Source organism: Hippopotamus amphibius, chromosome 5, assembly GCF_030028045.1.
Source record: "Hippopotamus amphibius kiboko isolate mHipAmp2 chromosome 5, mHipAmp2.hap2, whole genome shotgun sequence".
NCBI lineage: Eukaryota > Metazoa > Chordata > Mammalia > Artiodactyla > Hippopotamidae > Hippopotamus > Hippopotamus amphibius.
This window is the reverse complement of record NC_080190.1, coordinates 81,613,282-81,636,594: the sequence shown is the minus strand read 5'-3', so window position 1 is coordinate 81,636,594 and position 23,313 is coordinate 81,613,282. Positions and strand designations below refer to the sequence as shown.

Sequence of the window (23,313 nt, the reverse complement as noted above, 5' to 3'; positions counted from 1 at the left end):
CTTCAATGATTAAGAACAGCAGAGTCTATTTGATGAGCTGCATATTGAAAATGTTTTACAAAGCTTGTATTTTATTCTTCACAAGGTTCATTAAAAAAAAAAAAGAGAAAAGAGAAAAAGCATAGAGAGACATAGGAAAAGAGCAAAGATACCTGGGGTCTTGCGTGCAATTAGAGCGTGAGAGCACATGTGTCTGATTACTGGTTTTGCTTAGGTGTAAATACAAGTCGCTGTGCTAAGCAAAAAATAATTGTAATAGATTCATTTAATCATAAAGTTTAACTTGTTAGCACTTTAAACTTGCAGATGAGGCTTTCCCTGGGGCTGCCTGTCTGATTGTAGTTGCAATGCCTGACCTGCTTATCAGCTTTTCCAGGAGATGGCTTAAAAGCCTCCCAGGATATAGGCATACACTGAAAACCCAGCAGGAGTAACTTTCCAAAACCCATGACTCATTTTTCAGGGCATTTGGGGAGTCACACATCGCATAAAGTAATCTTGTTCATGCTTGCAATTTTCACCTAGGCATGAGTCACAGGACAAATGCTTAATAACGAGTCTAAGAATTCTGAACAGTATTGTGACAAAAATATTTCAAATCCAGAGGCATTTTGCCTGATAGAGTTGGGTTAGGGCATAAAGGAGCAAGTTAATACAAGAGAGTCCATCCCTACTTCTCAAGACTTTTGCTTTAGATGTAATCTAGAGTCATGTGTTTGAATGTCTTCTGTTTTGTAATTAGCATGCCTCTGCTCTGGTTGAATTAATGGTGGGAATGAATGGACATGATATTGGCCTTTAAAGGAAATCATATCTTTCAACAGGAGTGAGTCAAGAGTTTGAGTCTGTGTTAGACTTGTCTGTCCAAGTCACCTATTGACTATTGAAATAAGGTGGTGGGGAGAGGACTGATTTTTTTTTAAATTTTTGTTTTATTTTGGAGTCGAGTGGATTAACAATGTTGTGTTAGTTTCAGGTGCACAGCAAAGTGATTCAGTTATACACATACACGTATCTATTCTTTTCCAGATTCTTTTCCCATTTAGGTTATTATAGAATATTGAGCTGAGTTCCCTATGCTGTACAACGGGTTCTTATCGGTTGTCTACTTTAAATATAGTAGTGCGTACATGCCAATTCCACACTCCCAATTTATCCCTCTGCCCCTTCCCCTTTGGTAATCCCAAGTTTGTTTACTAATTCTGTGAGTCTGTTTCTGTTTTGTAAAGAAGTGCATTTCTATTTTTCTTTTAGATTCCACATATAAGTGCTATCATATGATATTTGTCTTCCTCTGTCTGGCTTACTTCACTTTGTATGATCATCTCTAGGTCCATCCATGTCACTGCAAGTGGCATTATTTCATTCTTTTTTTACAGCTGAGTAATATTCCATTGTATATATGTATCACGTCTTCTTTATCCATTCCTCTGTTGATGGACATTTAGATTGTTTCTATGTCTTGGCTATTGTAAATAGTGCTGCAGTGAACATATATACTACTTTATATAAAATAGATAATCAACAAGGACCTACTGTACAGCACAGGGAACTATACTTAATATTTTGTAATAACCTATAAGGGGAAAGAATCTGAAAAAAAAGAATAGATATGCATATGTAAAACTGAATCACTTTGCTGACCACCTGAAACTAACACAACATTGTAAATCAACTATACTTCAATAAAAAAAATAATGAAGTCTCCATTATGGATGAAGAGTGTATGTGGAGCTTGGGAAGCTTATTGGTAGGATACTTCCTGACTGTGTCTAGAAGTAGAATTTCACATCTGGGGTCCATTGGTCACTTCTCTCCACAAAGCAGGGGTCTACAGCCAGGGAGTCCAGTCCTGTCCATCCTCCTCGGCACGTTCACATTCTGAATCTCCAGCCCAAACCACTGAGCACGTTTCCCCTCATAGTCATCCTTAAGCCACATAAGGTCTCTTCTCTCCACCCCCTGCCTCTCCCCATAACTCAGCTTTCTCCGGTGCTGGCTTGTCTAGCAAGTGCAACAGCCCCCATATCCTATCTTGGCTTTCAAAAGCACTTCGTAACTTGCAATCCAGTGGTATGGGGTGATTTTCTCCCGCAAGAGCAGCCGGAGAGGTAAGCTGAAATCCATATGCAGAAACTTGCACGATGTCCATTGTGATGGGGTTTTGTATGAATCTCCCTCTGAAAGACCCAACATGAAGGAGGAAAGACCAAGAGATATGGGGTAGGGTGTATCTCTGTTTCTTCAGAGATACATCGTATCTATAGGCTGAAATCATTAACCTGGTGAAATTAACCACACAAGGTTTCTTCTGAACATCTTGTTGCTGTTTGAAAAGATCCTTAAACAGCTGCCCTCCTTAGGGAACAAAGGAAAGTAGGAGGAAGAGGACAAACACCAGTCTCACTGCACCTTCCTAACTTTAAGGCAGGCGCTTTGACTGTGACACAGCTGTCACTGTGGTTGCCATCACTGATGCATCTCTGTCTTCTTTTGCTTTCAGCTCGGGGACCTGCTTCACAAGCTCCAGTTCGTCATGACCTATGTGGCTCCCTGGCAGATGGCTTGGGGTTCGTCATTTCACGTGTTCGCTCAGCTCTTTGCAATTCCTCGTATCCTTTCTGCTTCTGTGTTCACCCCCGAGCTGAGATTCACATTTTACGGATGCAAGCTTTTCGTTGAACCCTGGCAATAAAAAGGTTTTAAAGTCTTTAAGATTATATTTTAATGGGGACCTGGGGAGGAACTGTGGATTCTCTTTAGGTCCTTAGCCTTAAAGGATATTTCTTAATTTGGAACTCTTCCTGTTTCTTAATGCATATTCAGGAGTGACTTGGGTTTTTTTTCTGATTTTTCCATTTTCTGTGGCCAGATCTGCGTTAAGATATCATGTCTTTTAAATGGAGAGTCACTGCTTAAATGATTTGGTTGACTTGTGCAAAATAGTGGAAACTGATTTGCTGTTATTAAACATTGTGGATAGGATTGATATATTATTATTATTGATTATGTAACATTATATTATAATATAGTTTGATTATCATATACTTGAAGAATATTCAAAAGCCCAGAATTGGGCACAAAGAGAATTACCCAAATGTTTTTGAAGACCGAAAAAAAAAAGTTTATGGTTTTATTTTATAGTTGTCATTAGCCAAGAAGCGTAGTTTTATCATTTGTAGTTTCATTGGTTTCCTTGTCTATTTTTAAGTGTTCCCGTAATGATAATTAGTTTTAATTTACTTCAAAACAATTTGACACGCTCCTTCTAAAGATCACTTTGACACAGCTAAATTGTGTGCCCGTGTGTATCTGTGTGTGTGTTTGGAGAGAGGGAGAAAGAGAAAATCGAGAATACTCTTGAAGAGAGAGAGAGTAAATAAAAATATTCTTAACTCAGGCCTAAAAGCTGCCCTCAAAGGTTTTCCCTCCCACTGAATTTTTACTTTCTGAATTTGTGTTTCCCAAGATGTGGTCCAGGGAGTCCCTGCTTCAGAATCCCTGGAGGAGCTTGTTTATTTAAGTAGATTCCTGAGGTCAGCACATACTTTTAAAATCACATGTCGGGGGGATCCTGGAATCTCCATCTTCACAAGCCTCCCTGAGATTCTCATCCACCGAAGCATGTAAAGCACAGCTCTCGGCTGGCGCACACTGTGGGCACTGTGAGCTGGTTTTAATGGCCACTTTGAGCTTTCTTTCCTGAAGGTCATGTAAGGATCCTCAAGACAGTTCTTAAGGAAGCCTTGGGATCTCGGCTTTGGGCACAGGGGTAGAAACAGACTCGGGATATTCATTGTGATAACGCAGTCTAGATTTTTTTTCAAGTGCTGTCCTTCCAACTTATTATTATTTTTTAAATTATTAAGCATACCCAGAGCTGTCCTCACAATGCGCATTGTTCCATGTTCTTATTCTTAGACCTGCACTGGTATTTGTAAAGTGCTTCACGGTTATTTGGCAGAACAACCTCAAGAAAAATTGTCACAAAAACGTGAGCTTGCATACAACCCCTTTCCTATAACGGCAGTCATTTTCTATAACGCCAGTCATTTTAGTTTTTCTAAACAGAATCCTTTAAGACAAAGACAGTGAGATGAAAGAGTGAGGGGATTTCTTTTTTCATCTCTGGTGTGTGTCTTGGGTATTCTGTCTAGAATTTAAAGCCTGTTTATTAAATGAAAATGATGAGATGGTTGTAAATTTGCAGTTGAGGAGTTGCACTAAGAATTTAAAACTTGAAGTGATGGTTCCCAGTTTTATCCTAACGTTGGTCTCACGTAGATCTGTAGCATTCCTTGTGGCTTCTTGTGCCTCGTTGGATGAGTCCGGTAATACTAATTACTCCTTGTAGTTCCATAGCTGAATTAAAACTGTTCTGGGAGTCATAACTTTCAATTACCTGACCTTTATGTGTGTTGAGGGGTCACATGCAAGCACCTGGTATCTGGCACTTAACATCTCCTCTAAGGATAGAGGCAGCACAGGCATCCCTCTCAGATTGAACACAGTGGGCATTAAACTAAGTCCATCACGATGGATGGACTCGTTCTCTTGAGAAACTGAACACATCTGAGTTGCAGATTTTGTTGGGCGTTTGGTTTTAGAACTCAGTCGATACCCATGCTTTGTTCTGAAAACTGTTCCTGTCAGTGACACCCAGCTCCTGCCTCTGCTGAGGTACAGACCCTGCGAGGTGGCCGTGGAGCCTGACCACTGCAGTTGTGTGATGACTTATACAGGGCCTCCAGCGCCCCTACCCATCACCCAAAGACATCTTTCCATCCTGGACCAGTTCTAAAGGTCGCTGTTTTCTATTTGGAGCCCAACATCACCCCGTGCAGAATATGATGAGATCATTTAAGAAACCATATATATAAGCCATAAAGACAAAGCTATCAGGTTCCTAAATGGCAGCCTGGATCTTGACTAATTTTGAGATGTTAATGATTTTATCACTCTGTTAAGAAGCTGTGGGCTCCATCCTGGCACTGAAAAGGGGCTAATTTGCTCCATTTTGGAATTAAATTAACTTTCAGGCCAGTGGGGCACTGTTTAGTAAATTGCTTTTTCCAGTCCTAGCATGTTTTCTCCCTCGGGAGCCTCTGTTAGTTTCTGAGCTTGTAACCTCCAGGGAAAGATGAGAATGCTCAACCTTTTAATATGTGTAGAGACCATGCAAGGCCATTGGCTTCTAATAATTAGGCAGACTTAGCCAGATTAGCTCTGTTACATGTGTGTATCTGGAAGGCTGCTTTCTATTTGCTATATCCGTTTGAGATTCCAATTATTTTTTCAAGTATTAAGGTTGATAGTTTCATTTTAAATATACTCAGATAAACCTGAAGTTTTTTTCTTTTTTCTTTTTTTTTTTTTTTCCTTCTTTCTTTCTTTCTTTCTTTTTTTTTTTGGCGCACGGGTTTATTTGCTCCGCGGCATGTGGCATCTTCCAGGACCAGGGCTCTAACCTGTGTCCCCTGCATCGGCAGGCAGATGCTTAACCACTGCACCACCAGGGAAGTCCCAAGCCTGAAGCTTTTTAAGGAGTCTGCATCTACCCCTTTGACCTATCTCCTGACTCTCAAAAAATAAAGAAGGCTGCATATTTCTTAGGACTGCCTTAGCCATGACGATCGCCATCTTGCATATTTCCCCAAGAGTGCTGTATTTCTTAACTGATCTTCCCTACCTAAAATACCCTTTGAGGCCCTCTATTCACTTCTGCCTTACCTCTGATCTGTTAAGTTTCATTTCCTTTCCTACCAAATTTGAACGTTACTTACAGGCTAGCACTCATTTCTTAATTTGTCCTCATTTCTTAATTTCTGCATAACTGCTTCTGGCATTTGAAAAATGGTATCGTAATCTTTGGGGAAATGTTCAAATCAAGAAGAATGGCAGTGCCCGCCCCCCCAGTCTCCTACCCAGCCCCGGCTCCACCTAGCTTCGTCCTGGTTCTTCTGCAAACCCCACAGCACTCCCTGCCACCTGCCAGAGTGGATGTGCCTCCTCTTCCCCTCCCCTCAGCACCCCACTCCTCAGGAATCTCCCCTGTGACCCCTCTCTGCTTTCTCAGGTTTTTTCAGTACCTTTCCTCAATGACATCTCCCGTTAAGTTCCTTTTTCTTCCCGTGACAAGGGGCATAGTTAAGTTGCCATGTTTTGTGGCAGAGGTATTTAGAGCTTTCCAGCTATCAGATGAACAAGAAACTGACGGGTGCTAACAGACATCACCGTAGCTCTTTGTTCTGTAGTTCTGCGTGTGAACCTAGGTCAAAATAAGAGGAATTGGGTTGAAATTGTAGCACAATCGAGATCTTTTTGGTACCCAAACAATTCAACACTGATTATTCATGGAGGATGTCTTATTTCATTTCTGAAGATGTTTGGAAATAAGTAGCAAGTTGAAAAAAAATGACACAGTTACTCCTGAAGGAAAGCTCTGAGCTTAAATCTACAAAAACGCAGGGGGAGGTGCCTGTAGACAGACAAGGCTCACTCCCTGCTCTGTATTGACACATAAGTGGGGCTGTAAGGGTCCCCACCACATAACTAAGCCCTGCCATTGGTAATATGGGGAAGCCCTTCTACGTTCTGGTAGGTAATGAAGCATGGAGTCTTCTGATCTGGGACAGGCATTTAGGCAATTCTTAATTTCTTTCTTTTTCTAATTGGGGTATAGTTGCTTTACAATGCTGTGTCCATTTCCACTGTACAGTGAAGTGAATCAGCTATATGTGTACATATATCCATCTTGGATCCCCCTCCCACCCCATCCCCCATCTCACCCCATCCCCCACCTCACCCCTCTAGGTCACCACAGAGCACCGAGCTGAACTCCCTGTGCCATACAGCAGGTTCCCACTAGCTCTCTGTTTTACACATGGTAGTGTATATATGTCAGTCCCAATCTCCCAGTTCATCCCACCCCTCTCCCCCAGCTGTGTTCACACATCCTTTTTCTACATTTGCATCCCTATTCCTGCCCTGTAGATGAGTTCATCTGTACCACTTTTCTAGATTCCGCAGGTATGTGTTAATATACGATATTTGTTTTTCTCTTCCTGACTTACTTCACGCTGTGTGACAGACTCCAGGTCCATCCACATCTCTACAGATGATCCAATTTCATTTCTTTTTACGGCTGAGTAGTATTCCATTGTATATATGCATTTCTTGCTTTCTGCTGGAACTTTTTAAAGATGGGCTAAAGAAATAAAACCTCCGTTTGTACAGCGGTGAGAAAAAGGCCCATGTCCCCTTCCAGGTGGGAAAACCAGCCTTGTGAGAGGTCCGATCAGACCTGCGGTAGAACCCTCCCAGCCCTCACCCTGAAGGACAAGGGACCATGTGCGTGTATGAAACCTGGGCATTCTGGCCCCCCACTGACCTCTGCCCACTCTGTTCCTTCTGACTCTTCCAATCACAGGCCCCCCCACCACCCCTGAACCGCAGTGATGAGGGTGTGATTGACAGCTGGGAGAAGTTCTCCAAGGATGGCATGAAACTGGGGAGGGACCAGACTTTCTGGCTCCTCCCCCAGATTTCCAGAGATCAATTAGTTGGGCTTAAGCCAAAAGTTAGAGCCGGACTAATTTTAACATTGAACAGTTGTATTTCTGATCAGAGTGTGTAAAAGTGAGACATGCCAGCAAGTGAGAAACCCATACAGAGTGCTGGGGAGGTGACTTAGCCTACAGGATGCTGTGACTTTGTGTGTATACCTTTTTAGCTTAAAAACCAGACATGAGTTGAATTGAGCCATTGGTTTTCAATGTATGATAAAAAAAAATACATATTTTTGAATAGTGGGAAAAGATTCTTTGAGGAACAGATATGCTATCTTCCCAAATAATGCTATTTATTTACTTTCAAAGTGTAACTTAATTTTAATTATTTATAAAGCTGCTTAATATTTTAGTAAACGTAGCACACAGTATGTTTGGTTCAGCTAACGGTATCTCAGTAAAAAGAAACTGTTCTTTTCAAATCTTAGATATTAAATCTTTGCCATGAATCCTGCTGAGACCACTGGGATTTTTATGAGACTCATTTGGTTTTCATGGTGGTGACATGAGACCTAGCAGGATACTATTGAAAGTTTTATATTTCAAAATATGCACATAGAGAGATCATGGGTGTGCCCTTCTTTCTTTCCTTGGTAAGAAAATGGCTGTCGTATAAACTAGTCAAAATCGCAAATACGATTTAGAAAAGTAACCATGAACACTTTTTTTGCCTTAACTCAACATCCTCAGATTCTGCCATGCTTTTCTTTCAGACGTTTGCCACGTCCATCTTTTCTACTCCACTGAGCCCATTTCTCGGGAGTGTCATTTTTATCACGTCGTATGTCAGGCCAGTGAAATTCTGGGAGAAAAACTACAAGTAAGAGCCTAAAATCATTGCTGAGTTGCTTTGCAAGGATTTGCATATGGGATGCCCTTGACTTTTGTCTATGGAAAGTCCAAGCTTCATGCTCTGCCCTCCTATGGGGCAGCCGTAGCGAGACCCCGCCCCCACGTCATCCACTCAACACGGGGGCCTCCCGGCTCTGGACCAAGCCTGACTGATGGCAAATTTGCAGTCAGGTACTAGTCTAGGTTTCACCAGTTGTGAAGGAAAACGAGTTATCACTACCCACTCTTAGCAGTCGCGCTTGGAGAGGTTGTCTCAGGAGCCGTGGTCCTGTCACTGAATGAGGTCACCCCTGGGGGGCACGGCTCTCTTCGGTGGGCCTTTGAAATATACATGTCATGTACAAGTGTACACACATCACGGCTCAACATAGGAGAGCACACCATTTTTTTTCTGAGCAGCATCGAACTTGTAGAAGATGATTTATGCACTTCGTCTCGACTGTTTAGACCGGTCAGTCATAAATTTCCTCAAGCAAACAGTGATGGAGCGAGGGCCGTGCTTTTGTCAGGAGCGGTGGGAAGGGAGGAGTCATGGTTCCCTGAGTAACTTTCAAGATCTGCTAATGATTTGTCGGGGGAGGGCCTGGGAACAGCCAGAGGAGGAGGCGGGGTGAGCTGGTCTGTCTCCAGCCGGGGACGTCTTCCATTGCAGAGCTCGTTTGCCCTGATTTACTAGCCATACCTGGGCTGTTCCTTCCAAGCCCTAATCCATCTTCTGTAACATGTCGACATTGCCCTCGGCTCTTCCACGTTACACTGTGCCCATCGCGTCTCACAGAGGCCAGCGTTAAGTTAGGAGATCTGTGAGGTTAGATGGTTTATGTGAATGACAGTTGCGCGTCCTTCTGGGGCAGGCGGTAGTCCATCGTGATGAAAACACAGGCTGGCCCGCCAGCCTGCCTGGGCTCACAGCTCACCGCCACCCTTGGTGCTGGTGACATCAGGCCTCTCTCCTCTTCTGTAAGAGAGGGGCAAAGGAATGAGGCCTACTTCACAGCCTTGTGGGGAGAATGTGAGTTAATAGACATAAAACACTAGAACAAAGTAAGCATCGAGCTGGCCTGCACTGATGGGATTCTTCTGACTGCCCTGCGTGGAATCCCTGTCCCCACCTGACTATGCTAACCAGTATCCCATCCCCAGGAGTTCCCATTTAGGGATCTTTGGGAAATCCAACCAAACCGGAGCACCCCAAGGTGACCCAATGCTGGGAGACCACCAAAGAGATGGGGAAGGGCCCTTGTGTGTCCCACAGATTCCTCATCTTTTAAGAGAGGCGGGCTTTTTGCTGTACAAGTGAAGCCGTCTTGAAATTTACACATAAACAAGAGTCCTCTTTTGCATTTGTCTAAAGAGATGCTGGCATATTTACAGAGTCGGAAGGAAAAGAAAACCACAGGCACTGGCACCTCTTTATGGTTTTTAAGGAGAAAACAATTTGGAGGACCTTTGTGGAGCTCTAAAAATCCCACTTCTGGAAAGTGCAAACGCTTGTGAATAAGAGGTGTGGCGATCTCGTGTGGTTTTAACTATGCAGGAAAGTGCAAGATATGTTAAATGTAATCTTTAACACAAAAGATTTCTTTTTGCCTCCTATTCTCAGAAAAGTTAAAAACCAGTTTTTTGCCCGAATGGGGAAGGGAGAGAATTTGATAAGCAAAACACATCTCCCTGGGATGAAGGAGGTGTTAAGCTTCCCCAGTGGAAAGGCAAATGGGGAAATCTCTGTAAGATGCTTTTATTGAGGGGAGACATCCTAACCCCTGTGCAAAGCAAGTTAGATGTTTTCTTAGTTAGCTTCCTCACGTCCAATATTCAGCCACCCGCCCGGCATGGTACACTGAGGTCTGAATGGTCGGTGTATGTGGGTTCCTTAAAAGTATGGGCTGCTAGAGTGTTTCCTTATTCAGTCTCACAGAGAAGTGATGATGTTGGGATCCATTCTTTCCCCCAGTGTAGCACTCTGTTACGTGTAGGGGCTTTGGTCGCTGTCCTAGGGTGAGAAGCGGACAGCAGAATCTGTGGGAATGTGTAAGGACATCCTGCTTGCCCAGGTCTCTCTGAAGGAGCCAAGTTGGGGAAAATGTTCAGTCCCAGTGCGGGGTGGAGGGAAATGCTGATGCGGAAGGCAGCCAGCTGAAAGTCTCTTGTCACCTCGTGTGAAGCCTCAGAATACAGAGCCCTGTGGTCATCTGCTGAAAAGATCCGTGATGGAATCCAGGACCATAAGGGTGGTGGGTACCAGGAAAGGACATGGCAGGAAATCTCATCCGGACCCTGCAAGCCCTCTGGAAAGCTCGTTCTCTGCAGCTGAAACTGTTGGTTTTTATTTCAGACACTAGTGACTTTTCGTATTCTTATTTGCGAGTGTCTCTGTAGCTGCTCCTCCTACTTTCTTTTCAGCCTGATACAGAGGAGCAGTTGTTCGTGTAATTGAGTGTTTACTAGCTGACCCGTCACTTGAAAAAAGCCGACTAAGAGAGATTCTCCTCCCCAGCGCCAGTGAGCACCTTCCGCCCGTGGGCACCCGGGTCGCCGGCCCCACCCTGGGGGTGTGGTGAGGGGTACTTACCGTCCCCTCTCCTGGCCTCCTCTCCCTCTCCTGGCCTCCTCTCCCTCTCCACCCCTGCCCCCTCACTTTCCAGTCCTCTGATTTTTCTTCCGGACCTGCTAAAGCTGCCTTTGGTTTTTGCAAGTCTCCAGCGAGCCCTGTACTGTAATGGAACCGTTTCATACACTATGGAACCGATAAATAAATCACCAGCTACCTGGTGACGCTAGCCCGTCTGTTTTCCCCAGCCTGGGCTGTCTTGAAATCCTCAAACTTTCTGTTCCCCAAGCCTGCTCCTCACTGGGGGCCGGTGACAAACGTGTCCTCTGCCCACCTAACGAAACTGCTCTCTGGTTGATTCCTCAGCACCAGGTCACACTGTCCCAGAAGCCTGCAGCGGCTCACGGCTGCCCGGGCGAAAAGGAGAAGTACCCCAGGGCCCAGCACTGATGGAGATGCTCTGTTCCTGCCTCGTCCAACATGGCGGCCCTCCCAGCACTTGGAACAGGGCTAGTGTGGCTGAAGTTTTAATTCTATTGAAATTTAATTAATTTAAATTTAAGTAGCCGCATGTGACTAGAGGCTACCATATTGGACAGCAAAAATAGACCCACCTCCGCTTAGTCCTAATCTCCCACAGTACTGTTTCATGCTTCGCATATTGGGGATTTTTCATTCCCAGCTCTCCCTCTTCTCCTCGAATGCCCCTCCTTCCCTTCACCCCTCCACTTCCACCCACACCTGCACAGATTCAAAAGGAGGGGAATCATATTCCACCTCTTGATGGATGAATGGAAGGTTCAGGAAAGACTTCTAGGATGAGAGGTACTGTAGCGGTCACCTTTGGAAAATAAATTTGCTCCGTGGCCATCGGTAAATTGTGCCGAGGATTGGTGTGGACTGTCTCTCCCTCCAAGTCTGGACTTTTTTTCATCTTTGTGTCCCTGCGGAGCCACGCACACAGTAGATGTAGATTTCTTAAATGAATTAAGTCCAACGATAAAGGGAAGGAAAATCATCACCTGGGTTTCATCTGCTGCCATCAGAATATGCACTAGTTAACTGTTCTTAACGAAGAAGGTCTTTACAATCGGTCTTGATGAGTTCTGCCTGGTGCTTCCATTTAATTTATGGGCAACGATGGCAAATGCGCTGTAATAATAGAGCCTGGTGTTTATAAATCCCCGTACGTCAGAGTATTTTTAAAGAGCTTTAGAAGCACATTTTGATACTATGATTTATCACCCTTCTCTTTATATATAAACAATCACTAAATAACCAAACTTTGTCATTAACGTGAAACAAATGTGTAGGCTGGAGAGTATATATTTGACTCACGGCCCTGGTTATCTCAGCCAATGTCTCCGTCCTAAAGGAGTCAAACTGTCTTCAGTCCTAATGAAGGAAAAGTCGCATTCACAATGATTTTGCTTTCATACATCAGAAGTCTTCTAGAAGATGTTAAAACGCCGTAGCTATGAGGAGACACACGTAACAGCTACCTGAAGGGCAAATAAAGCTTCATGGTTGTTACATTTCTATTATATTCTCCACATTGATTTTATTTATTCTTTATTTTTTTAATTATTTATTTATTTGTTTGTTTTGGCTGTGTTGGGTCTTTGTTGCTGCGCGGGCTTTTCTCTAGTTGCGGCAAGTGGAAACTACTCTTCATTGCGATGCATGGGCTTCTCAGTGCTGTGGCTTCTCTTGTTGTGGAACATGGGCTGTACGCTCATGGGCTTCCATAGTTGCAGCATTCAGGCTCAGTAGTTGTGGCTCATGAGCTTAGTTGCTCCGTGGCCTGTGGGATCTTCCTGGACCAGGGTTCAAACCCATGTCCCCTGCATTGGCAGGCGGTTTCTTAACCACTGCACCATCAGGGAAGTCCCTCCAGATTGGTTTTAAAATGTTAAATTATTCTGGAAGTCATCCTTATTGACAGGTATGTGGTAAGCATGTATGTGAGACTGCTGTGCTGGGCTTTAAGATAGGAATCATTCTATGTGACTGGTCTGCAAAAAAATCGACTCTTCATTCCATGTCCTTGGTCCAGCCCTAGTCAGTAAGAAGATAATCAGTGTTACTTCATCCTCAGCTCTTCCTGAGGTGGTGCTGGTACATCAGAAAGACTTTGATTAAAATCCCAGCCCATATGTTTGGTTGGGTGTTTGACTTTAGGAAATTATCCAGCCTGTGAGTCTCAGTTAACTCATGTGTAAAATGGGATGACTGTCTCTATGTGCCTCCCAGAAATCACAGACATCAAATTAATCCTGCCCCCATTTTGTTTTCCTTCTGTGTATTTTTATCTGATGTCATTCAATTTTTTTAAAATAAATTTATTTATTTATTGGCTGCATTGGGTCTTCGTTGCTGCATACAGGCTTTCTGTGGTTATGGCAAGTGGGGGCTACTCTTCGTTGTGGTGCACGATCTTCTCATTGTGGTGGCTTCTCTTGCTGTGGACCACAGGCTCTAGGCACGTGGGCTTCAGTAGTTGTGGCACATGGGCTCAATAGTTGTGGCTCATGGGCTCTAGAGTGCAGGCTCAGTAGTTGTGGCACACAGGCTTAGTTGCTCCACAGCATGTGAGATCTTCCCAGACCAGGGATTGAACTCATGTCCCCTGCATTGGCAGGCAGAGTCTTAACCACTGCGCCACCAGGGAAGTTTCCCATTCAACTTTAATTCAGTTAAATCTAGACATATTTTATGTAACCTTGCAACCTACCTGAAATCGTTTCTGAAATGGCAGAACACAACCATAGCAATCCATGAGAGGACACATGTGTAGACCAGAGAGCATCACATCCACAGCCAGCATGCTGTGAGATGCCCCATAAATATTAGGCTTCACCACCAGGTGCTGTGTTTTTTCTTTTGATGTCTCAGCCAGTCCCAGAGCTGGGGTTCTGTTCTTTGAGCATGACAGCTGCCTTAGTGGAAAAAAACAAGATCTCCAAAGTTCCACTCTTTTGTTGTTTATGAAACAACAAAATAGATGATCAAAATATTTCAACTAGTGTCAGTGGGTTCTCATGGATCTTACTGTGTTATTTCCTAGTCCCTTCTTGGGTTTGTAATATAGAAGGGAGACTAGGGCGGGGCTTTGGAATTACAGAATCCCCTCTGCACCATCCACGGAAGGGAATCCTCTTTCTACTCCGGGTGGAGCAGAACTTGTGTCTCACTGGGCAACCCTTGTGAGCTTTGTCAGTCACAGCTATGGGCTCTCACTGCTCTGAATCTGCTCCTCATGGCATCACCCGGTTACTCCAATCACCGGGATACACCTCCTGATCCTGGAGCAACCGGCATCCTTTTGCCTCCTGTACATTCCATCCTTTACCAGTTTGAAGGCAGCTCTCCTTCCCTTCCCAGGCCTCTGCTTCAGGCTAACCAGCCCGGACTGTTCTTTGTGTGAAATGGTCTAGACCTTGAGCATCCCAGCTGCCCTCATCCAGATGTTTACTGGGTTGACCCTGACTGTGCCCCTAGTCTGCCTCAGGTGTCACCTACTCAGCTCCTAGTAGAGGGACCTGTTACTTCCTCTGAGTCCTATGTTCTGCTCTCATTTATGCCTCCAAATCAAAACACTCTCACTCAATTATTTTACTAAAGTATTGCCAAGCCAGGTGTCCATCATCCCACTCTTACATGTGTGTGTTTTGCTGAAAAGCAGAAATTTACATTTCATATCAACTCTCAACTTCTTGGCTGTAACTCAACATTCCGGTCCATAGAGGTTGATGTCACTGCTGTCATTCACCATCTCTCCTGCCCCCTCACTCGTGCCGTCCGCACATGGGCTTGCCTGTCACCATCTGGGGCTTCATTCACGATTTGTTAATGACAATAAGCCAGACAGAACCATGGATGTCTGACTTGGTTAAGGCAGTAAAAAAAGAGGAGCTCTCAACTTCACGCTTTATTTTCTACCTTTTTCAGAATGGGGAGGGTTTCGCTGGCTGTTCTCTTCCTTGTGAGCTGTTTTAAGCGTGGTTTGTAAGATCTTTGTGCAAAGCACTGAACATCTCAAAAGGCATTTTTTTAAAGTATAAAGCAGGAAGCTTATATGGCTTATGGGTTAACAGTACAATGCAGCACTGTAATTCAAATTTGCACTTCTGCTGGGGAGGGATTTACATATTTCAACTTGCGATTAAGCTACCCCACAATTTATTTGAATATGTTTACAGCACACCTGGACATAGTTACTGTGGAGATAAAGTCATGAAGCTCCCTTATCAGATGCCTTAGGGCTGTTAGAGCTCTGAGATCTATACCCAGGAGAGTGCTGGGTCCTGGATGTGTTTCTATTAAATATAATAAGTGCAGTAGGAACAATGCTGCCCTAGTAGCAGTAACGGGAGTGATCCCCGTCTTTTTGTATTTAGGGAGCACCTGCTCACCTGCTCAAATATATTCATTCCTGTCCTGACACCCACTTTGGAAGAAGAATTTCATTTTTCTCACTTCACACATCAGAAAAAGGAAGCTCAGGGACGTTAAATGACTTGCCCAAGGTCACAGAACAAGTCAAGGGCTGAGCCAAGATATGAAGCAGGTCTGGCCTTATTTCAAACCCTTTCTGTTATGCCCTGAAGCCTCTCGAAATGCCCACCCCCCACATACCCCAAAATGAAAAACAAACAAAAAACCAAACAACAACAAAAAAACCCCAAAACAAAAAACTAGTGACTGCCAGTTAAAGCATTTGCTCTGGACTCGAGAGGTGCGGTCACAAGAGCCTGTCTGGAAGGGAAGGCGGCCTGAAGCCCAGGGCCGGGATCCCTGTGTGCCTCACTCCAGGAGGGCCTTCCCTGGGTCCCTAAGGGAGCCCTGTGCAGCCCCTCTCAGCGGGGGACAGTGGCAGGTGCTGCACAGGTGACTGTGTTCCCTGTCACCTCCTCAGAAACAGACATTGGTCCCAAACCTCTCTCTGCCCTCGGGCAGGTCTGAACTGACCCGGGTCAGGACCAACACGACTGGCCCAAGACTGCTCTCCAGGTCACGCTCTGAGCTATCTCACTGATGGCTAGACCACAGGAGCCTTGCAGCTCAGGGGCTTGGAGCCCCCCCCCGCAGCCTGCATGAGAGGTGGTGAGGGGCCAGCTGGCCAGGGCTGGACAGAGCATCGCTGGTGCGTTTGTCTTTCCCTGTTCCTGCGGGGGCCTCGTGATGCTCCTTCCCGTGGCCCTGGTTGGGAGCTGCAGCCCTGCCCAGGTCTCAGCAGCCCTGGACCCCGAGCAGGGAGGTGGAGGTGCTCCCCTGGGGTGTGGCCTGCTGCCTCCAGCACTGCCAGAGCTGGAACCGGGAGCGTCTCCCACTGGGAGACCCAGGACCACCAATGATGTGAGGCACTGGGGTGCACGGGTTGCAGATCTTGCCAGGTCTGTAGATGTGACATCAGAGCAGAAATGAAGCCTCGAGGACCCTCATGGGTCCACCTGAGGTCCTGAATAAAAGCTGAGGTCCAGAAAGGGGGTGCAACTAATTCATTCAGATGCAATTTTCTTTTTAAATCGGTGATTGGAGAAATTCCTATCTGAGGCCATCACGTGGCCTTGGTTTTCTGGAGCGTTAAGTAACTTTATATCCCTGTGAAATGGATCAGGAAATGCCCTCACTTTTCCTGGGAGCTAATGATAGGTCTTTGGGAATCCTCCCCCCAGGAGGGACTCAGTCTGATGCAGATATAAATCTGGGAGTTTTCAGCAATTTAAAAGTGCTTGGGAGTCACTTTGTGGTTCCATATGTGTGTCTATTGATAAATAAGGCATATTTGGGGATTAACATGGTTTAGGCCATGTCTGGGGGGCAGTTCCTCCTGGGACTTACAAGGACAGCCAGGGTGGGAAATTGGACCGAATCTCAAACTTTCCAAAAGTGATAGAAGTGAAGATAGAAGTTACACATAATGAAACGGAGGTGTCCAGACAAACTGAGGAGCTGCAAGGGGCTCAGAGTTTAGTATCAGTAAATCTCAGCCAGGTGGCTGGGGACGTGGGGGCTACATCTGTGGATGTGCAGCCGGGCAGCCTGCCTCACCTTTCATTCCACTCTAGTAACACTGAGCTCTGCGTAAACACTTTCCTGGACTTCGGGCCATAGGTAAGCAAGAAACAGATGAGCAGGTGAGACTGTGGCCAGAAAGGCAATAGAAAGGCAAGGTGTGAAGCCCAGAGCCCCGGAGATGGATTGTTTGTGCCTGGCCTGAACGAGCTCTGGGGACTTTGGGATATGGCAGGCCTGCAGGGAAGGAAAATCCTCTTTCCCACTGGACTTGGTGGTGTAGGATGCAAGCCTAAGGCTACTGGCAGCCTTTTTGTCCCCACGAGGTGCGAACTGGCCTCAGAACACAGCAAAGAGTCAGGGCCAAGGGACGTGGAGAATGATTCCTGATGACACCACCCACCTTAACCCCTGAGTTCAGCTGGGCTCCACTGACCTTTCAGCTGTGTGAGCCAATGCATTCCAGATTTTGCTTAAGCCGTTTCCAGTTGGGTTTCCTGTCACTTGAAATCGAGAGACTCATAATAAAAGCAAGTGATGGCTTTTATCAAAGGGAGTCTTCCTTCATAATTTTATTTGGAGGGATGACAGCACAAAGGTAAGACCTTTAGCAGCATAATTCTGTGACTCTAAATAGTCTAGAATTCCAGAGAAGCGGGCAGTGGCAGACAGAAGTCTGAGCTTCCCCACTCTGTGGCTGATATGCCCTGAGTCTTAGTCCCTCCACGTCCCTTCTCTGCCTTCGATTTTCTCAACTGGAATCTCTGGTCTGTGTCTGAATGCTGTTATGGTGTGAGACACTAAATGATAAACGTGGCCCCATCCTGCTGTTTTGCTGACAGATGAGAAAGCTCTCACACACATACCCAGGCGTAAGGTTTGACACTTCAGGTGCGGTGATGAACAGTTATGCAAATGTATTCCAGAAGGATGCCCACTTTTGAGGAACTCCAGTGTGCTGAATTTCTCAAATAGCACTGGTTTGAGCTTATTATTCGTTATGCTGAGGTACATAATGTTGCTTAGAGTCCTGTTCCATCCTGCTGAGCAGTTACAGAATCTAGAAAGTGCAGAGCAGTGAAGTTGACTGGGCACCTGCCGAAAGGGCTCCGCCTGCCCACCCGCTCCCCGGCTGTCTCGTACTGCTGACTCGACGTGTCAAGGTCCCCGAGGAGTCAGGGTCACCCAGGAGCGAGGCTGTGTAGCTGAGTCCCGCTGATGGATGGTCTCAGGGAGCGTCAGCCTAGCACAGCAGGAGAGCGAGCCCTTCTCAGGCCTGGCAGCTTTTTCAGCTTTGGGATGTGCTGGAGATGGGATTGATTGATTCTAAACAAAGGAAGGCAGAAAGGCTTCATCTTTTACATCTGCATTGCCTCAAACCCTTTTACTGCAGGACTCAAATGTTCCTGGTGCAGGAGATTTCCTGAGCAGATGGAGGTATCTGCACAGTGAGGGTTCACTCCCCAACACCAAGAACCCTGAGCCCTTTCAAAGGTCTTCCCTGCAATCAGCCAACACGTAAAGTGCGTGTTACTGGCCACACTGTTGCCATTGCTGACCGAGTCGGCTATGGGGTGGCCACTCTGAGTCCTGGGGGACTTCTGCATTTGAGGCTCTGGCTTAAAACTCACTGCTTAGCATTGCAGTGATGGGATGGGGGCGCTTTTTAATCTTGTTACTGTCGACTGAAAAAAATGCACAACCAAAAAGTTCAGAATTATGTTTTATTCCGAGGACTTTCTGAGGACGTCAAGCCCAGGAGACAGTCTCTCAGATGGTCTTGAGGGACTGCTCCCAAGAGGTAAGGGAGGAGCTAGGATATATAGGAGTTTTTGCAACAAAGACCGGGAGGTCGGAACATCAAAGGATTACTGTTAATTAAAGAAAACCAGACCTCTCAAATTAAGGAATTTAGCGCTTTTCTATGTATGGAAAGATGCCAGAGCCTGGGCTCACTGACATCATTCCTTTGATATACACCTTAACTATCCAGGGCCAGTGTCCTGTTCTTTCCCATCCTGAGTCCCCTCAGGATGCATCTTCGGGGGTGGCTGTAACTTGATGGCTTGATGGCTGCAACATCCTTGGTTTACTGATAAGGCAGGTGACATTTTTCATTCACAATACCCTGAGCATATTTCCAAGGCTGACTTCAGTCCCTGTCTATTGAAAGCCAAGACCTGACCCAGGCTTCGCGTATGGTTGCTGTTTCGGGGTTCACAGCGCAATTGGCTGGTGAGTGAAATGAATGTATTATGTGAACATAGGAAGCCAAGCTCTTTTTCTCTTGTCGCATTAGAAACATTCTGCCCTCATCACCACTCCATGGGGTTTACAGTGCTCTTTCATGTCTGGGTTGCTGTGTTTGTCTCTCTCTGTAAACACAATTAAGTAGACGGATGTTCCCCATCAAGCTTATTTAAATGAAAAATGACCAATAATGGAAAAATAATCGCATACACAAAAGTTAGAAAACATATTACCTGATGAGAAAAATGGCAATTTAATGTATTATATTCCTTTTCTGTTCTGTAATGTCTTACTAAGATACGTTTTTAAAAATTGTTTTGGAGGTTGTGTGTGTGGAGGTTAATTTCCTAGTGACACGGAAGGCTTTGGAGAGAGGTATACTTTGAGGTATGAGAGAAAGAAAGGAGAGACTGTTCTTAGTGGGTTTTTTAACGAAAACTGCGTAGAAAATGAAATGTTTAAAAAGCTTAATTTTAAGAGCCGTCCAAAAGTGATAGAACACTAGGTTTCTAGCTAAAGTTGTCATGGATAAAGAAGGGCCACTTGGGCAGCCTTCTGAGGTCTTCTCATCATTGTCACACTGTCTGGGGGAAAAGCTGGGGCAGGTGGTGGACAATTGGAGGAAGATGAACTTATTTTCTGTTGACTGTGGTCCCTGTGCTCCAAGAGCCAAGATTCAACACAGTTTTAATACATAAAATCAAATTTGAAAAACACTGTCAGGATAAAAAAAATACTATTTCTTTTTCCCCATAAAAGATATCTATACCCAGATGTACTGATGCGGTGATATCAAAACTATTTCCTGATTCACCCATTGTCAATCATGATGACCTTGACCTGTTACAAGATTAAGTGACTCTTTGGTTAGTTTTGCAGTAGACAGTCATAGAAGGGGCTCTGTGTTTTAATTTTCTACCAAAAGTGTTATGATTTAGTTGCCACTTTATGCACTCAGAAAACTGAGAATCAGAAGAATTATGTGACTTCCTCTTTTACATCCCTCAAATAATTTAATAAATTATAAGCCAAGTTAGAAACAGAAATCAGATTTATCAACTTAAAGTTGCAGTCTTATTCTTGGGGTTCCCCTGCTTTATCGTTTGTGTAATGTTTCCAAGCCAAATTGTTTTGCATAGGGTACCCCATCATTAAAATGCGAACATGAGATGTCAGACCTGCATAGAATACCTTTATTTATAATTTTAGTCAGTGTAACCTGATGTGACCAGGTGCCTTATGGTGATTGTAGAATTAGGAGCATCATTTTAGTTGGACTTGATTTTGTAACAGATTTGAAGATCAAGTGTGGGTGAGGAACAGTGTTCTACTTTAGGAGTGAATAAAATAGCAAAGGAAGAGTGAAGTCCATCTCAGTGGAGAACAGAGCCAGTGTGATTTTATTAAGTGCCACATCCCTCGAGGACAAAACAGCACCATGTCATAATGGGCTTCGTGTTCGGAGAACGTGTCTTCTCGAGTTGCTCTCTCTCCTGAGACAAGTGGCTGTGAAAACAGAAGGCTCGGGAGGTCACTCATCAGGGCTGCGCACGTCACTGCAAAATCCTGCAGCCCCATTGCCAAGGGTTGACATTTCTTTTTGCTCTGTGCATGTCTTAATCCAAATTCTGTGCATATCAGTGGTAACTAATGAAAAAATGTGTGTCTTCATCCCCAGGAGAAGTATCACCTGGAAGTCTAAGTAAAACACTGTCAAATCTATAACGTTGGGCCTCTTTTTACCAGGAGGCTACAGCACCCAGAAGTCAAAACCTTAAATCAGTCATGTTAATCTTGGGGGAGAAAACCAGCAGCACCCTGATCATTTAATTCTTCTGAATCCATTATAATCCTCTGCATCTCCATCTTTTCAGTTCCCCATTTGGCTGACTCTTTGCCCAACCACATGCAACTAGAATTTTTTTTTATTACTGTTTTTATTAGTTGCACTGGCAGAAAGAGAAGAAACACTTTTCAACCCCTAAATATTTATGACTTCCCAGTGAATGAATAGTTGGACTTCATATCCTGTATTTGAAATAATGGAGAGTCTTGGCTTTTTCTCACTGAAATGGGAGAAAGGATCCTAATTGGCAATACATGCAAGTCAGGGTGAGAGATGAAGATCACACATGAATGTATTATCGTCTTGAAATTCAGGCCTGCTATTAGCTATGGATATTTTTTAATTAAATTTTTTTAAGCTAAGTATAGATTCACAGGGAGTTGAAAGAAAGAGTAAAAAGTGATCTCCCCATATACTCTTTACCAATTTACATGTGTTGACATCTTGCAAAACAATCACCAGGGTATCGATGTTGGTCCAATTAAGATACAGACCATCTCTATCCCCACAGAGATCTCTCTGGCTGCCCTTTTATAGACACACTCTTCCTTTCTGCCCCTCCCCCCTTCTTAACTACTGTCAACCATTAATCTGTTCTCCAACTCTGTAGTTTTTTCATTTCAAGAGTTTTAGATGAATGGAATCATACAGTATTTAAATATCATGGGATTGGCTGTTTTCAGTCACCGTAGTTCAGTGAAGATTCGTCCAGGTCATTGTATGTTAATTGTTTGCCCCTTTTAGTTGTGGAGCAGTACCCTATGGTATGGAAACCACAGTGTTTAATAATTCACCCACTAAGGGACATCTGGGTTGCTTCCAGTTTGGGGCTTTTATGAATAAAGCTGCTAGGGACATTCATATACGGATTTTGGGGTGTACCTAAATCTTCACTTCTCTGGCATAATTGCCCAGGAATATAATTGCTGGGTCATATGGTAGTTTTTTAAAGAAACTGCCAAACTTTTCTCAGAGAAGCGAAGAGATCCAGTTTCTCCACATCCTTGGCAGTATGTTGGTGTTTCTCTATTTTTTACTTCAGCCATTCTAACAGGTGTGTAGTGATATCTCAATGTGGTTTTAATCTGCATTTCCCTAGTGACTTATGATACTGAACATCCTTTTCTGAGCTTATTCACTGTCAGTGTGTCCTTGCTAGGGAAATGTTTGTTCATGTGTTTGCTAATTTTCTAATTGGAATCTTTGTGGGATTTTGTTTGTTTTGTTTATTTTTTTACTGCTGAGTTTTGAGAGTTCTTTATGTATCCTAGATATTAGTACTTTGTTGGATATGCAGTTTCCAAATATTTTCTCAGTCTGTGTCTGGTCTTTTCATCCTTTTAACAGAGTATTTTGCAAAGCAAAAGTTTTAAAAAAGGCATTCTTGTCAAAAGCATGTGGACAATTCTCTAGAATATACCATGTGTTAGGCCATAAAACAAACCTCAGTGAATTTAAAAGGATTTAAATCATACCATATATGTTCTCAAGCTACAATGGAATGAAACTGGAAATTAACAGCAAGAGGAAATCTGGAAAATTCCCAAAGATGTATAAAATAAAGCTATCCTAAACAACCAGTGGGTCAAAAAAGAAATCACAAGAGAAAATAAAAAATATTTTGTGATGAATGAAAATGAAAACATAATATATTAAAACATATGGTATGTAGCAAAAGCAGTGCTCAGAGGGAAATTCATAGCTGTAAATGCCTAAATTAAAAAATAAGAAAAATCTCAAATTGATAAGCTAGTCTTCCATGTTAAGGAACTAGAAAAAGAAGAGCAAACTAATCCAAAGCAAGCAGACCGAAGGAAATAATAAAGATTAAAATGGAGCGAAATGAAATAGAGAACAGAAAAACAATAGAAAGAATAAATTACACCAAAGATTGATTCTTTGAAACAATTCTTTCAACAACGTTGACAGGCCTTTACCAAGAATGTCCAAGAAAAAAAGAGAGAAGCCTCAAATTACTAAAATCACAAAGTGAGGACATTACTACCATCATTACATAATTGAAAGAGAATTCTATAAACTACTGTGCACCAACAAAGTAGATAACCTAGCGAACTGGAGGAATTCATAGAAACACATGCACTACCAAAACTGACTGAAAAAGAAATAGAAAATCTGAACAGATCTATAACAAGTAAAGGGAATGAATTGGTAATAAAAAAAAACTCCCATCAAAGAAAAGCCCAGAATCAGTTGGCTTCACTCTCGAA

The 23,313-nt window shown here is 43.9% G+C and overlaps 1 protein-coding gene across 9 annotated transcripts in view; it reads left to right on the top strand.

Annotated features, from left to right (window-relative positions):
* Positions 1-23,313, top strand: part of PCNX2 (pecanex 2) — a 288,254-nt gene that overhangs the window by 191,644 nt on the left and 73,297 nt on the right. For all 9 annotated transcript variants that reach the window (XM_057737510.1, XM_057737507.1, XM_057737504.1 and 6 more), the window contains 2 exons: positions 2,504-2,612; positions 8,259-8,388. In XM_057737510.1, the coding sequence (XP_057593493.1) occupies positions 2,504-2,612; positions 8,259-8,388 (239 nt within the window). The remainder of the gene's footprint in view (positions 1-2,503; positions 2,613-8,258; positions 8,389-23,313) is intronic.